General features: G+C 42.6%; 1 protein-coding gene across 12 annotated transcripts in view; it reads left to right on the top strand.

Annotated features, from left to right (window-relative positions):
- Positions 1–17,938, top strand: part of fam131bb (family with sequence similarity 131 member Bb) — a 54,347-nt gene that overhangs the window by 29,463 nt on the left and 6,946 nt on the right. For 5 of the 12 annotated variants that reach the window (XM_044360169.1, XM_044360167.1, XM_044360164.1 and 2 more), the window contains 5 exons: positions 8,713–8,750; positions 12,513–12,548; positions 12,974–13,076; positions 14,883–15,107; positions 15,306–15,446. In XM_044360169.1, coding sequence (XP_044216104.1) covers positions 12,980–13,076; positions 14,883–15,107; positions 15,306–15,446 — 463 coding nt within the window. In that variant the 5' untranslated portion in view covers positions 8,713–8,750; positions 12,513–12,548; positions 12,974–12,979. Of the gene's footprint in view, positions 1–8,712; positions 8,751–10,428; positions 13,077–14,882; positions 15,108–15,305; positions 15,447–17,938 lie in introns of those variants that run through there. The other 7 variants (XM_044360168.1, XM_044360163.1, XM_044360171.1 and 4 more) reach the window with 5 other exon arrangements.

Genomic DNA, 17,938 nt, shown 5'->3' with positions numbered 1-17,938 from the left:
GTGAGGTGCTTTGCTTCTTGCCCTTTGCTGTGTGTAAGCAAGCTGTGGATGTATGGTCACAGTAGCTGTACACAGGCAAGATGTCAGAGACGATATGTGTTAAAATGTGCTACTGTGTGTGTGGTTGCATCCCCCACCTCCCTTCCTACTCCCCCCTCCCTCACTCCCTCCTCCCATCCCTTGATTTATGATGCTGTTTGGCAGTATGTATATGTGTGTGAGTAGGAGGCAGAGAGGGATGGAGAGGAGAGAGGCGGGAGAGAGAAACGCTGTGATAGTGCTTATTTATAGGGCGGCATGGCTTGTAGAATGAGAGGAAAAAGAGAAAAGGGAATAATGTCATTGTCAGGGGTGTTTGCACAGTTTGTTATTATTTGCACATATGATAGAGATAGAGAGGGATAAAGACACAAGCAGCAGAGGAAGAATTTTAGTGCGGGCAGACAGGGAGGAGGGGAGATGGACGGATGGTGTTGGAGAGAGGGGGAGAGGGAGGGGCAAATACGTGCAGGCGAGGGTGTGTGGGATTGATGGGAGGTTTCAGGTGAGGGCCCTCCTGGATAAACCCATAGATGATTTAGTAAATCAACACGAGGACTGCTGTTAAGCAGGGACAGACTGGGAGGGGTTGTAGGTAAACAATCAATTGTTTGCATGAATCTGGTTCAGATATGTTACAGTGCTTATTCAGGTGCTGCACACATCTTACTAGGTAGAAGGAATCACGCTGAAAGGTAAAATAAACACAGACTTCCTATGATGTTCAATATTAATGAGCCACTTAGCACGTCAGACTGTTAAACATATTTACGGCTAACCGTCCGTCTGAACTCTACGTCATTCTGAGGAGAGCATAACCTCATGAATGTCAAAACCAGAGGTTACAGACAGGATCTCCAGTGTGCTTCACCATGTCCCCCTCCCCTTTTTTTATTAAAAAAACTAAAAGTAAATTCTTGATGGAGAGCATTTTAAAAATATCTAGGATCAGCACGTGCAGCGGAAAGAGTACTACATGACACAGTTAGGAGGCAGGTGTGAACTGAATACAGCACAAACGGTGTTAGAGCAGCTCAGGCCGCCCAGATTAGAGTATTTGACACATTGCAGAGCAGAAGAAGAGCACAAGGTTGGGATCCTCCTCTGTGAACACTCAGGTCAAGAAAAGAGACCCTGCAAGCCCAGCGACTCATGCTGCTGAAAATAATGTGATTGCAATAGACAGAAGGCTTTGGAAAGGTGCCACTGTAATCTGATTGTAGGCCACCCGAATACTGATGCTCATTTTTTATACAAGTTATCACAGAAGCTGAAGAATCCAATAAGGCAGCTCAATATGTAGCAGTGGTACATTTTCTAATCAGGGATAAGTGATGAAGCGCTGCGATAAAGGAGAATATGCATGAGTACACATCCAAAGCACACTGTAGGCCGTCAGTGCCATGTAGTAGAGATTGCACATCTACTTAATGGAATATTTTACCAGTTTGTTTAAGAGGTATGCTCTATAATCTAACATGAACGTGTAAAAAAAAACTCATATTCTCCTCATGGGACTTTACAATCTCTACAGCATATGACACCCTCTATCCGTAGACCCTCAAAGAGAAGGAAGACCAGGCGTTTTCAAGCAGCTTGTGCATCCGAGTCTGTGACTTTGTTGTCAGCAGCAACGCTGACGGTCTAGAGGTGTGGTTGTGTTTATCCTGGGTGAGAATGGCTTTAGTGTGTGCTATTGATCGGCCTTCTCAACTGCGGTCCACGCTGCCAAGCAGAGATCAACAGGAGGGAGCAGCAAGACAGCAAGGACTGAATCTGTCTTTGTACAGGAGTAGCCCTGACGTATCTGTCTGCCTTCCGGTAACTCTATCTCTCCCAGTTCCATTGTATCTGGGAGTGCGCTCCGTGGTCAGGCCTGTGATATCTATTTGTACCCACACACTGCTATAATAGGTTATCTAGTCCTCGTAAAAATCATGGCTCTGTGTAGTACGTCTGTGCCCAGCAGGTTGACGTAGTGCATAGTGTCCAGCAGGAAACTGCACGTTTACATTTTGTTTCTGATGTCAAAGGTGATGTCACATTTAAAAAACTAATTTGGCACCGTTTTTGATTGTTGGAATATTAATAGAAGTCTTTATTATCCCCTGTGAGGAAATTGCTTTACCCTTCACCATCCTGAACATTGACATCACTTGTTGTTAAAAGTCTGCCTGTTTTAACTATATTAACAAGAAAGGTTCACTCACACACAAACTCTTGGCTTAAAAAGCTGCATCATGGCAATTATTAAATGTTGAGGACACTGATACATGCAGGCGGAAATAAAATCAAAATCAAACGTATATGCAAGTGAAAACTTCAATGTAGTAGTAAAGATAGTTTCAATTGATAGGTATATGAGGTCATGGCTGTGGGTCAAATGCAGTGGAGCTGAGTTAATTCAAAAATAGTCAGAAAATGAGGGCTGGCATAAATACCAGGGTTGGGGTTAGTTCAGTTTTAATTCAGTGTGACTCTTCTTCAAAGTTTAAAATCAGATCTTTTGCTAATAAAAGCTTCTCTTACATCGATTTGATGTAAAACAATCGTTATTTTAGGTTATGTGAATAAGAATTGCACTGATGCTAACCCTTTTTACACCCGCTTAGCCCAGATGCCCCTCACCAACGCTGTCACTGGGTCAGGTGAAGACAGACAATGATGTGCAGTAGATGAGGTATCTGCATCCATCACCCCTTTCAGAGAGCGAAGGCCTTAAGAAGCAGTCGATGGGAGGTGCACATTCTTCTTCACCTTGTCAGCAAGGAAAAGGCGCCGAGATCGACTGCAAAATAACCACAAACAATGTTTTTGTCTGTGAAGCAGCTTGTGTGCAGCACACACAGCTTACGTATGCTTCATTGAGAGCAAATTTCAACAGCTGCCAACACAATGTTAGTAATTATGTTTCAGCACCATGGTGTTGATCACATTTCTAGATAATACTGTTAGACATAAGTGTGCTAAAAGCCACATATAATTTTTCTGTATACAGCAGGCCACCCTATACTTGCGACTGTTGGAAACATTATTCACCGTATAAATCAGGGCATTGTGTGCAGTATGAATATAACTGCTACAGTTCAGCCTGCAGCGGTGAAATTATAGATATGTGGGATGTTATGACAACTCTCACCTGTTTATTCAGCCTCTGAGCAGACTCTTTCTCCTTTCACTTTCTCTAAGTTAGCTTTGGAGAGATGCCACTGCTGACACAACACTTACTGATTCAATAAGCACTAATAGCCAATTCTGTACAGTATGTGTGTGTCTGTGTATGCATGGGTCTGGGTATCAAACCTTAATACTTTTATGGTACTGATTGAAATGTGTTCATAGCACATATTAATTGGTAAAAGTTTGTATCGAATGCCTGGTCCGATTCATACTTTTGCTTGCTTGCTCTTTGATCAGATAGTTCCTGATTTAAATCAAAATGAGGCCAATTTTTGACTATTTTATTCAGGGAAAAGTTCTTTTATGGCTGTTTCTGTTCAGACAACATTTGAGAACTTTGGTCTTTTATGAATGACCTCAAGTGTGCATGTGCCTTTCATATGATTGTGCTTTTGCTGCCATATTTATGTGCATGCTGCACCATGCCATAACATGCCGGCACTATGACCCGCATTTGCCAGTTTGCAGTCTGCCTGTAAACTGGCAAATCTGGTAGTCGGAAGTGGAGGCTGATTGATTGGCATGTGTCCAGTTTGGAAAAGCCTTGTACACATGAACACATTCAAGGTGAATGACTCAGTGATGTAGTATCGTGGAGACACGGTGGAATCTGATAACCCTTACCTGTGTACGTGTGTGTGTTAGTACGTGTGTGCGTGCATGTGTGTGTGGTCATACAGCATGCTTATACATCCAAGGACTCTGTGTCATTTTCTCTAATGTGTGCTATTATAGTTTGCCTTGTCACTGGATGTCAGGTTATATGCCTGGATCATTGTGGGTAGGGAATTAATCCTAAATGTAAATGGGTGTGTATGTGTGCTTGCGTTTATGTATATCATTTTGCGCTTTTATGCGTAAGTGGCAGATCAGAAATAAGAGGCCTTTGTGTGGGCACCTGATGGCAGGCGTTTCTGTAAATAATGTGACTCAGCCACAGAGTGAGTAATGAAATTGAAACATAATGCAGTGAAAGAGAGAATTTCATCACTACAATCTGATCTGTGTGTGTATGTGTGTGTGTGGGAGGGAGGGGGGGTTATATTATGTAGGAGTGTGCGTGAATTTATGTGCATTTGTGGATGCACTCAGCATTAGTGTGCGACCAGAACTGATTGTCTCAGTGTTATCTGCACCACTTCAGCGCTGATAAAGAAAAGGGCCATGTTCTCTAAGATGGGAAGTCTCTTTGAATATCAAAGAGCAAGAAAATAAAGATTTCCTGCTTATAAAGTGATATCTGCCTCACGCTTAACTGGTTGATTTCCTGCTCCTCTGCAGGTTTTCATCCCATCATCTAAACAGAATCAGATACAAGTATTATTTCCATATCAGGTCTACATGTTTATTATATATTTAGCAAGCCATTAGGATGTTTATGTCAGGTGATCAGGTTTATGATGCTGGGCTGCAGCTGCCTGTGCCAAGATACTACATGCTGTAGGTTTGTAGTTATCACAGTCAGTGCACTAAGGAGTGCATCAGTGATGGCCACATTCATGCCTAACAGTTAAAGGAGGCATGTCAGGCCTGCCAATGACAGGGGCATGTAGGTTGAGAATGGTATTTTGCCAAGAAAATGGCAGTAACTCAGGCTGTGCTTGTCAGCTCCCCTACATGTATGTCCTGAGACACACTTAGCTCCGTTTCCTCTACCAAACTTTCCCAACCATCTGGGCTCCGGTCCTCAGCTGTGCTCTCTCTGAACTCTGGAGCTCAGTAACCCGGCATCTGCACATATCGCTGCAAGAGGGCTGCTATCCAAGCCGGTACCCTATCGTGGCAACCAGCCTTACTGCAGCTTTCACAGTAAACAAGCACCAAGCCCCCCTGGTTCCACGCCGTTATTGCCGCAGGGCACTGGGAGCAAAAAAAGACAGATGACGCTCAAATGCTTCCCACTTCAGCGGGAGCCGTCAAGCCACCACAGTCAGAGCTGGAGTTGACAGTGCAGGCGCTGCAGATCTTTGGTTGTTCGTTACGCACGGCCGCACTGCTCCCTCTTTTTTTTTTTTTCCTGTGCTCCTCTATCTCCCCACCCTCCCTCGTTCCTCCTCGCTCCTTCTCCTCAGCTCAGCTAAGCCTGACTCCCCTATGACCGCAGGGGGGTATCCAGCGCTGCACCGCTGTGTGTGCGGGGGAGGAGGGAGAGCGCCAAGGGAAGAAAAGCTTGCTCAGAGCTCTGGTCATGTGTTCCGTTGTTGTTGCTGTTTCCTCAAGGAGGTATCCTGCCTGTCTTCTCAGAGCAGAATTACGCATTTGCTTACTGTGCTGCTGCCGAGAGTCCAAGAGTGTCACCTAACTGAGAAATACGGAGCGTGCCATAGCCTTAGAAACCACTGAGATGCTGCTTAATGACCACTGACCTATCATTTATAGAGATATTTTGAGAACTGTAACCTATAAACAACTCTGACAAATCACAGCATGATACAGACGTCCAAACCCTTGTGGCTCACTTCACAAATAGCACATGCTTTGATGTAATCTCATTTGAGGCTGGAGCTCACAGACACTAGATAATATACTGTACATACAGCTAAAAAGGTATGCACACTGTACTTAATGTTTCTGGTCCATTGCTGTGTAAAGGCTGGAGGGCTTCCCAGTGGTGGTTTGCACTGCTGCAGTCCAGAGAACTCTTTAGCCATATTGTGATTCATGTGGTGGAGAGAGTGACTGCTAATCTACTAATTGACCAAATGAGGTTGAGGGACAGAGAGGGGAGAGACTGAGAAAGTGAAACAGAGGAAGAGAGAGAGGCAGCGAGAGTTAGAGGCGTTGTGTGTGTCCCTGTGTGTTACACTGTACATTGCCGTGGGCCCAGCTGTGTGCGTGTGCATATATGTTCACGTACAGTTTGTGTTTGCAGGGCAGATTTTTAACCCCGATGGGGACGAAATCTGGGACACTCTCCCACCCAGGCAGAAAATGAGACATCTCTCTGTCTAACTGATATCAGCCAATAAATAACCACATCACACCACACTCCACAGTGCCAAAAAATCAAACACGGCTGACTAATCCCTCTGAGGTCACACAGAGTTCACCTCTAATAGTGAAAGTGGCACTTGAATATAAATGTGGCCATCCCCTCTGAAAATGGCTAGACAGAAAGGAGTGCCTTTACATCCGCAGTATGGGGGTGACCGTTAGCTGATCCAGAGGAGTTTCACTGAGAGCGATGCTTTCTTTTTCAGGAACACCTCATTCACACTCACACAGTTTCTCACAGTTTGATAGAAACAAGGTATAATTGCAGCAGAGCAGGGAGTACTGTCAACAGCTGCTGTTAGTGCCCTTAAACACCGTTAAAACAACCAGACTGTTAAAAAAAAACAGTAGCTGACAAAGTACCCTGCATTCATTTGCACATTTCAGCCATTTAATGGTGTATTTTAATTTTTCACCAGTCAAGCGATTAAGAGTTAAGTATATTCTTTACCAAAACAGCGAAAATAGAGTTTGACAGGAAGGCACATTTTCAATCCGAAACATTAATGTTAAATTTAGTGTCAGTTTCTTAGAAACAATGAGCAAAGGCATGTTTGTCTTACACTGAAAAACTGATAAAAGAACTGAAGAAGCCTTTTGAATGAGCGGCAAAACATCTTCAAGAATCTAAACCTTGACTTAGCAACTCCAGACATACCATGACCTGGACGACTGATAATCTTCACAGACAGGTAACAGAATACCAATTTCTCCACTGACGGAGACGCTGATTGAACAATAATGCAATGCAACCAAAGGATATCGTTGTATTTTACACAAGGTGTGTATCTTAACTGTTGCTCATCGTCCTACACCCGAAAGTGGAATGAAGTTTGGTTTAGATACTGGACATTCAGTTGATAGTCATATCACCACTTCTGTAAAGTTGAAAAAGGTCCACCAAATATTCAATATTAAAGAGGTACTCCAACAATTAAGTGTTGCATGTACAACTGGGGGATTAGCAAGAGACAAGAATCCTAACTTTGACACATAAAATTGGTGGCGTGTCCCTTTAACGTGAATTTACTCTGGTAATGTACAAACCAACCAGCTATATTTATACAAATTAATGTACATTCTGCTGAGACATCCAGAAGTATTTAGGGAAACAGGGAACGGTGATAAAAGAAGAATTACACAAAGTGGATTGAAGGAAAGTGGGTCGAACAAAATGGGAAATAAAAAGAAAACTGATTGCTCCTGGAGGTAACTCTTACAATGGATGAAATAACACAGAATGATAGCTACAATCTGTAAAAAAGGAGACTACTGACATTAGATTAGACTGTATTAATTGTGAGATTGTGGAGCAAGGTGTTGGTGATTTATAGTTGGCACACACTTCCCTGTGTGAGTAAAGAGGGTCAATTTCTGGAATGAAGTGTGTCCCTTGTCTCCTGCCCTTGCAGTGATCTGATGTGACTGGATGGAGTTCAGAGGGAAGGGTAATATTTGAGAGCCCAACGGAGACAGAGCTGAGCTGATGTTTTTGAATCACTGGGTCAGTGGGTCAGAGACATCACTGGACATCCAGAGAGCCAACTGACTCTCTGTGTTTCTCAGAGCTCCCAAGGAATAGCTCATCATTGCCAAATGCAGCTGTGAAAACACGATTGGCTCAGCAACACACATGCAAACACACTCGCATACATACACACACACAGGGAGTGCTGATACAGAAGTGAGCCCCTCTGAGAGTTGCACACGGAGCACAGACCCTCTGATACAGAGAACAGGCACCTAGAGACTGAAGCTGTGTTTAAACTCCATTACCAGCACAGTCTCTCTAATTAAACCAATGTTTTAATTAGGATTTGGACAGTTAGGAAAGAGGAGGGATAATAATGTTCATTTAGCCAACAGAGAGTATGAATTTCAGATGACTCCCAGTCCCATCCACAGTACGCCTGGTGGATGGCTTTGTGTTGATCTGCCATTGAAACTTCATAGTGCATTAAGTGTTATGCGGGTGTCAATTTCATATAAATGAACCGGAGGGCATAACAATATTTATCGAAGAAAGACTTTGTCGATTAGACTCCATCAATAGAGAAATCGTAGACATCTCCTGGAACATCCTGGAGATAATGGTGGCGATGGAGATGTGGTGATTTGCTCAATAGTAGGTCTAAAAAACTGAATTTCAATGATATTTAAAGAAAGACGGAAGAAAGGAATTGTGACTGTAGGGACAGAATAGGAAAGCGGAAGTGACAGAAGATTCAAAGCGGAAGAAAGAGCAGAAATTCACCCGAACACAAATAAAAGCAGAACAAGAGAAAAAGATCTTCCTCACTGAACTTTCACTAAAGCATCATGAATGGTAGAAATGATAGATTAGTGAACATTTTGTGGTAGCAAGGCTCCTTTTGTGATTTGATTCAAGGTTTGTGTTTTTTTTTCACAGAACTTACTTGAATACAAATTAAAGTTCCTTCTCTCCTCTCTCTCTCTCTCTGTTTGTCTCTGTCTCCCTTCCTTTTACCCTGCTCTCAGCGGCAGATGGCGTGCCAGTCCAGAAGGATGGGGAGCAGGTAAGTCCTCAGCGATCCCTCTGACTCACCCCTCCTCCAGACCTCTTTCCAAAAGTGGACTGCTTTGCCACTCCACCTGAGGAACCAACATTGCTGCTGACTTAAAACCAGTTTCACAGGCAGCTACATGATGAGCTACTGCTTATAGAAGCAGCGCACCCCACCACTGTAGCTCTCTGTAACTCAAGGTGCCGGTGCTTATGCTAATAGATTAGTAAAGTAGCACACATTATCATGTCAATGTCAGCCGCTTAACTTCCACTACACTACTCTGCTCGAGATGGGGTGGCGTAGCTGGAAGAATGAATGATCGTCGGTTCGGTTGGCTCATTGCTGTCGCTACAATGTCTGTTGCTTGCTGTCCATCTGAAAGAGTCACTGCTCAGTGCTGGTTCAAAGCAAAACAGCAGAGGAATCACTCCCTCTTTCTCTAACTTCCTACACAACATTACTACATCCTCTCCTCTCCTCTCCTGCTGCTATACTGATCCCCTGCCCTCAACTGATCCCTCTGAGACAGGACACAGGAGATGGAACCATTTTTGACTAAAATGCAGAGAACTCTACTTTTCCACCAAATGCACTGTGGACTGATTCCATCATTTATTTATGCATCGTGTCCCAGAACGCCCTTCGGAGGAAAAAACAGCCACAGCCACACACGCACACACACACACACACACACACACACACATCAGCGTTGTCAGGGCTATTAGAAGGAACGTTGGAAAAGCTGCTTCAAGGGGCCCAGCTCTGCCACTCAAGTGTGTTAAATCTCTCATCACACCCACTCCTGTGGAGGGAGAGTAAGAAAGAGCGTGAGAGAGAGAGAGAGAAAGGCGAGCAGAGAGCCAGCGAGGGAGGAAGTGGGAGCAAAGAATAGAATTACAAGAAAAAGAAGGAGTGAAGAAAAGAACGGGAAGAGGCTGATATCGATTAACATGAGCTATCACTGTACATGCTGGATGTAGCTGATGGAGATAGTGAATGGTATCCTGGTAGTTGCTCTCACATTATGTCAGTTAGCATTAAATTACAGACTGTTTTACAGTCTGTTGACCAGCGGTGGAAAGTAACTGTTGTTGTATTTACTCAATCATTTACTGAGCTTACAGTTTTGTGGTACTTGTCCTTTATATTAAGTATTTCCACTTTATGCTTTTTTTAACTTCTACTCCACTACGTTTCAGAGGGAAATACTGTACTTTTAACTCCACTAGGCCCACATTTATTTGATATCTTAGTTATAAATTACTCTTCAGATTAAGATTTTACATTAAAAAATCATCTTAAAAAATATGATTAATTGTAGATTGAACAGCTAACACTATGTTAAGTAGTTCAAATTAGCTCCACTGCAACCAGCTACAACATTATAATCAAGTCAAGTCAAGTCAGTTGTATTTATATAGCGCCAAATCACAACAGAAATTATCTCAGGGGACTTTTCACATAGAGCAGGTTTAGACCGTACTCTTTAATTTACAGACCCAACATTCCACCATGAGCAAGCACTTGGCGACAGCGGCAAGGAAAAAACTCCCCTTTAATGAGAAGAAACCTCGAGCAGAACCAGGCTCTAGGTGGGCAGCCATCTGCCTTGACCGGTTGGGTTTAGAGAGAAAGAAGGAGGAGAAGAGGCTAGAGAGAGACACAGAGAGGACACACAGCAACAACAATAATAACAATGAAAATAATAGAAATATGACTAATAATAATAGTAGTAGCAGTGGACGTCAAGCTGGACCAAGGGGACAGCAGGTGGTCCGCAGCCATAGTCAGCAGGCGGTCCGCAACCAAAGGTCACCTGAGAGACGAGAAAGCGCAAAACTCTGGGGAAGATGCCAAGTTAGTAACAAGCGTTAATGGGGCATGAATGTGTACAGATAGAGTGGGAAAGGAGAAGAGAGGAGCTCAGTGCATCATGGGAAGTCCCCCAGCTTTCTAGGCTTATAGCAGAATAACTAGGAGCTGATTCAATGCAAGCCTGCGCCAGCCCTAACTATAAGCTTTATCACGAAAGTTTTAAGCCTACTCTTAGACGTAGAGAGGATGTCTGCCTCCCGGACCCAAACTGGAAGATGGTTCCACGGGAGAGGAGCCTGAAGGCTGAAGACTCTGCCTCCCATTCTACTTGCTGCTTACACGTTAAAGCATCAATAATAATAAAACAATAATATCATTAACAAAATAATATAGCATAATGAGTACTTTTACTTTTAATACCTTCAATATATTTAGCTGATAATACTTTATTGAAGTCAAATTTGAATGTTGGACTATTATTTGTAATGGTGTATATTTCATGTTTCTATTTTACTTAAAGAAATAGCTTGACAATTACGCTTATTGGCTTTCTTGCCTCAGTGAGAGATGAGATATTGAGATACTGAGATATTGACACTCATATCTGTATGGTAAATATTAAGCTACAGCCAGCAGCCAGTTAGCTTAGCTTAGCATGAAGACTGGAAACAGGGGGAAACACCTAGCATGGCTCTGTCTGAAGAGTAACAAAATCTGTCTGCCAGCACCTTTAAAACTCACTAATTAAGACATAATATCTTGTTTGTTTAATTCACACAAAAACTGAAGAGTAAAAACACAGCAAACAGGCACAGATAGTGACTAGCTGGTGAACACAGCCAAGCATTTAGCAGCTAAGCAGCCAGATATTTTGGTAGCGACCAAAAACAAGCTAAGAGAGAGTGAATATTGGACAAACATTCACCAAGCGGCCAGAAACATGACTCCAAATGAATGATAATGTAGCTCCGTAACTGTCAGATGTTTGCTTAGAAGATAAACATATTAACTTACAAGTAATGATATATCAATATTGTGCTCAAAACTTGTGTCTGCTGCCCGTAATCGGTTATTGCAAGTTTAAGTAAAGGATCTCAGTGCTTATTCTACCACTGCTGTTTACATTGCAAGGATCCAAATATGTACAAAACTCTATTCTGTCAAGAAAAACACACTTGGAAAGGATATGTGTGATGTCAGGGATGTTAGAGAGAAGTGGAATATTTTCAGTCTGATGGATTGCTAATTTATGTTTGCTCAACTGTGTGTATATCGACAGGAAGGTGAAAACATTTCAGCACTGCTAGTAGCCCACCAGTGTCCCTGGTCTAGTTAGTGTCAGTCCAGCTGATAGAGAGAAATGGTGTGGCAGAGACTGCTGCTTATCTCCTTTGTCCCCAGCATCTGTCTGTACACACACACACACACACACACACACTGCAGACACTCTTCCTCCAGTTAGCCTCACTTTGTGTGTCTGCAGCATCAGATACCATTCAGCACAGCACTGACATCACTCTCTCGCTCACACAAACACACACACACACACACACACAATTTTCCGCTGGCTTTCAGTGTTTTTGGCAGCACATGTAACTAGAGAGGAGATTCATTCATCCGTAGCGTATTCACTCTGCTATACATAACTACGCAAATATAAACTGATCCCTGTTTAATCCCCTCCCTTCTCCCTGTCACTCTGGTCCTTGACTCTTGCCTTTCTCGTTCCTGGAAAATCCTGTGTATCTGTCTCCTCTCTCCTCTCCCTTCTCTTAATTTCTTTATCTTCCTCTGCATGTCTAACATGCAATCCGCCCCCCATCTGTCGCGATCTCCCTATACCTCCTCCTCTCCTTGTCTTCTCCCATTTCCCACCCATGCATGTCAATGTTCTCTCTGTCCTGTCACTCTCTTACTCTTTCCCCATACCTCTCTCCTCCTATTTCTCTTCCTCAGCATGGACGATCAGAATTTTCATGGGAAGGAATCAATGTAAGTGTTGTGACACCATTCCTTCATCTACTACTTTTCTTTCTCTACCTATTTGTTTCTTTCACCTGTTTTGATTTAACTCACCACTTTAGCGATCAGCTCCCCCCCCCCCCCCCCCTCCCTCACGATCCCCTCCTCCCTCACCTCAGCCTTACAGTCGATCTCTTTCGGTTTATTGTAGAGAGCACAATCAGAATCACTCACTGGTGCAGAGTAAAAAATGTACACAGTAACTTGGAATCAGGATTTGGGTAATGCTGATTTTCTCTTTTGTATTAACCCAACATCTCCATCACTTCTCTCCACTCACCCCTCTCTAACACACACTGTCTCAATGTCTTCGTGTGCCCTGTCACACCTCCCATACTATCCTTTTCTCCACGCTTTTTCCCCCTCCTCCATTCCTTTCTCTTCTCTCCCTCTAGCTGTCTATGGAAGACACCACGTCAATCCTTCCTCGGCTCAAGAGGAACTCAAACGCCTACGGCATCGGGGCTTTGGCTAAGTCTTCTCTGTCAGGTGTGTCAGGTGTGTGTCTGTGCTGTAACTGGTAAACCGACCCCATGTTGGCTCCATCCTCCACTGGGCACTGGAGTCAGCATGGTACCCGAAACGGGTTCCCCTGTATCACTTCCTCTCCACACTGTGATAACACTTGTCAATGACTCCATGTGAGTCATTGATGGAATGAATTCAGCCTGAAAACACAACACACACACACAGTGCGTCATCATACAGCTTGTTGCTCTAAGAAAAGGTGAGTGGTGAGTGGGAAGTGTAGTTTTTTTATATTAAATGGTTGTGAAATTGGTCTTTGTGGTGTCCTGAGCAAGTATTAGTTTGGATGTTTTGAACCATGTAAAGTGTCGTGCTGAACAGTTAAATATAGTGTAGTGAAGTGCTTTCTTTCAGTGCAGTGTGCTTGGTTAAATCCAGCTGTTTTGTGCAGTGCAGTTTATTTGAGTGCAGTTAAATGTATTTCAGTACAGTGCAGTGGAGTGCAGCTGCTGCACTGTGTGGTGTGGTACTGATTTGTCCCATAATGTATTCCTATAATTTATTCATAAGTCTCATCTCCATGTGCCACCATCAGAGAGAATCCAACAACCAAGGATTTACTGTATGTGTCATCGTGTGTTGGTCACATGAAATATGGAGCACAGCCATTATTGAGATATCAGCTGGTATGAGCTCGGATGCAGGGGAGGGAATTTCTTCTTTAAAAAAAATGTATGTTCTGCAGTGTTTGCATGAGTCAAGTTTTCAGATAGAAAGCGAGGAGAAAGAGAGCAGTTTTATGCTTACGCGGCGCAGCTTAGCAGAGGTGTGAAAGCTATCATGTCAACAAGCCAACCTCTCATTACTCATGCCTCACAGCCACCTCACCCCAATTAACCTCTTCCATTCCATGATGCACCTTTGTCAGACAAGACACATCCATTCCCTCCTCTCCTTCCCACGTTTTGTACATTAAACACATGAATATCACCTCAACAACCTTTGTCATTTAGCTATTCTCGTAATCCATGTTCACGAGGACCCTCATTTAACTACAGATATTTGAATAGTAGGATTCGACTGATATGGGGTTTTTGACACTGATTCATCTTTATTTGAAGCTGCAAAAGCTGATATTTTATGGCAATATTAAATATCCAATGAATTTGACGTTTATATGTCCCCAAAACTCCAAAGTTAATCAGTTTTTATTCAGTGTTTCACCCAGAACTTTTGAGGCCAAATATCAAAAACAAATGTACAAAACGGGACTTTACGTAAAATTCTCGTTTGAAAAACAGGAAATATTACTAAAAATACATCAAAATATAATCATATGAACCTGGAGAATTGGATCCAGTTCAGGTCAATTTCTATCATAATTTTCAATTCAACAGTAAAGATGTGACCAAATAAACTTCATCATATTTGAGGAAATAACTGAATACTCAACCGTACCAGCTGCCAAACCAGTTTATCAGTCTAACCCTACTTGGTACCCATATTTTCACATTCCATCACAGCTTCCACGACCAAACAGCAATACACACTTGATAATAACATATCTACCTTATGTCTCCCCCCTCCTCTTTTTTCTTCTATTTGTCCATCCTCTGTTCCCACCACTTTATCTCCTGACAACATACCTGCTGCCTCACTCTCTTCTCCATTTTCTCCCATCACTCCTGTGTCACCCTCTCCTCCTTAAATCAAATCTCCCCTCTGCCTTATCTTCCTCTCATTCTTTCCCAAACACCTCACACTCTTGTTTATTTTGACCATCCTCCCTCCTTCTGGTCCCTCCTTCTCCTGTCCCTTGTCTTTTCCCACCACCAGGGGTGACCCGTACCATGAAGGAAAGAGTGACCAAGCCCACAGCCATGGCTCAGGGTCGTGTCGCTCATATGATTGAATGGCAAAACTGGGGCATGCAGACGGTGGGTGCAGGGGGCATCCCCCAGTCCCGCATCACCACCCAGGAGCGGGAAGAGGAGCGGCGGCTGGAGAACGACGCTTACAGTGACCTCAGTGACGGAGAGAAGGAGGCCCGTTTCGCTGCAGGTTGGGAAACACACACACACACACACACACACACACACACAGAAGAGGGCAGGCGCTCCACAGAGCCTGTTAACTGTCATCAGCAGAATTATGTGCTCATCGCCTCACTTGCTGGGATTTACTCCAGTTATTCAGCCAATTAAGCATGAATCAGGTCCTTACAATGATCCTGGCTTGTCCTTTGTGTTCTGACTTCAGGTATCTTGCAGCAGTTTGCGATCTCCGAGGCAACACTCCTAGCCTGGTCATCGATGGACGGAGAGAGCCCACGGTCGGGCTCAAACCAGGGCAGTGTGGCTCATCTGAGCGAAGTCAACCAGGAGAGCATCACCAGTCGAGGTAAAGGACTACAAACATGACCGCAACTCAAACTCAAAGTAACTTGTGTCGCACAATTTAACAATCATTACATAAAGTCAAAGATTATGTAGCCAGGAAGCCGAAAAAAAGGTTTAAAGCATATTTCCTAAAAAGGTCAAAGGAATATGTCAACGTTTTTAGGAAATATGCTTATTCTCTTTCTTGATGAGAAGATCAATACCACCCTTGTATTTGTCTGTTGTCGAAGCTACAGCCAGCAGCCAGTTGGCTTAGGAAAAAAGGCAAAAAAATACACCTACCAGCACCACTAAAGCTCACTAATTCATCCACACAAAAACAAAAAAGAAATCTCTAATATTATAGTTTTTCTCCTTTGCATACGCACAAAAAATGGAACTATGCACACAAAACTTAAAACTTTGAAGCTTCCGTATGAACAACAAGACTCCAGACTGCTAAACTCTAAGCACACTTTCATTGCTTTCACTCAAATAGAAATTCTAAATTACATTTTTGCCAAAGTCTACTTATTACTAGTTGGCCTCACTCACTTCTCACCTGTTCAAACTCAATTGACAAAACACTTAAATCACATGTCACATAAAAGAGGCCTCAGGTGACCTCTAATGTGTCGGGGGAAACAACGGAGCAGCATAGAGAACATAGAAGAAGAGTGAGAGCAAGAGGAGGATTTTTAATTTTATGAGCCTACGAAAAACTTTTTTTTTGAAGTCAGTTCAGTCAGCTGAACATTTTACTGTATTACAGCAACAAATGTTACAGTAAAATGGAGGAAGGTGGAAAGAATCAGTTTACATAAGAGAACATGGTTTTGAGTGCATGTTTTGCAGTTTTGACAAAATGGTTAACTCTTCAGTTTTGTGTTTAGAGTTTTTAGAAATGGAGCTTTAGTTTCAGGGAATGTGTTTAAACAGTTGGGAAAAACTGTAAACTGAAGTATTAGTTGTTGTTTTATGGGGGGTTATGTCTCGCACTATTCTTCCTGAAGTCTCCGCTGGTTGCCAGGAAACCTCACGATGACAACAAGTCTCAAGGAAGTCACTGCGCCCCGCAAAAGAAATAGTTCAGCCTAACACCCCGATGAACTGCAACTAGTTGTTAGTACTCTCCAGTTTTTATTTACGGATTAAACAAATAAGAACATGTCATTTATGAGCTTTAGAGGTCTTGGTGGTGGATTTTGTTATCTTTGGACTGAACCAGGCTAGTTCTTTCCTCCTGTCGCCAGTCTTTATGCTAAGCTAAGCTAACGGGCTGCTAGAGGTAGCCTCATATTTACTGTTTGGACGATTTTCTCATCTGACTATTAAGCGTGGTATTTAATTTAATTAACAACATACTTTAAGGACGTTTATCATGCAGCTACTTTAATATATATTTAGAAAATTGATACATGGCCAGCAAGCATTAAAACAGCTGTGTCAAATGTTAGTGTATGTGTAGGCGCAGATAAGCAGCTTGCAGTATGGCATGCGTCATGTTGCTTAGTAATGAGAACATATCGTTTCATCTCCTCTCTCCAGGCTGGAGGGTTAAGCTCATTATTAATTTTCACATTTTCCAACACGGACTGTTGCAAGTTAAACCGAGGCGCTGCATCTGCAAAAACAGCAAATTTAGACATTTTCATTCCACAGCACTGTCTCCTCTGTGCAAACTTTTTCTCCTCATAAAGTTAGAGGTGCAGTCAATTATATGTCACATTGTGCTTTGTTGTTGTAAGATAAACCTCCTTAAGGGTATGATGCTTCATTAATGCATTTGCATCAAATTATCTCATCATTTTTAAGATAAATAAACTTTTAGGGCAGAAAATGTTTGACTGTGTTTACTCTTGGGCCCAATTTATACCCTCCTCTCGATGAAAAGAGAACCTGCACAAAATCAAGACTGCATTATACAGTTTGACACAAGTGATGGATCAACAGTGTAAGGTGTGCCAGCGTTCAAACTGTATTCAATACATCTTTGAGAGTTTCTGTCGTAATACATATCCAGCAGCCAGTGTGGAGATTTTTCTGCTGAGTTTTTTGGTTTAGCTCTAAGGCAAACCTACTTCTTCTGTCGAGCAGGACAGATCAAATCAAAAATTCAATACAAATCTCATTTAGTCTGCTGTGCTCAAAACTTGTCTTAATTGCATGATAACAGTTGAAACCAGATTACCTCGATGATATCAGCATTTCCACAGGCTAAAGTTGGTGATTAGAGGCTGGATATTTAGCAGTTTGCCTTACAGTTACTTACAGTTACTGTATGCTGAAATAAAATGCTGATATTTTACCAGGCCAACAATGATATGTTTTGGATTCAGTTGAAGTTCTTAGCATCAGGATTTCCTTTAGTTGTAAATTTCTTGGCATAATAAGATTATTCAGTCTATTGTACTCTTTGCTACTGAAACTTGATCAAAACTCTAACATACCTACTTCCTGTTATTATAATTTTACCCACCTGAAGAGCAATAATATCAGCTGCTGCCTTTTTCA

The sequence above is a fragment of the Thunnus albacares genome, chromosome 8, assembly GCF_914725855.1.
Source record: "Thunnus albacares chromosome 8, fThuAlb1.1, whole genome shotgun sequence".
Classification (NCBI taxonomy): Eukaryota; Metazoa; Chordata; class Actinopteri; order Scombriformes; family Scombridae; genus Thunnus; species Thunnus albacares.
Note: the sequence above shows the minus strand (reverse complement) of the source record. Positions and strands in the feature narration are given on the sequence as shown.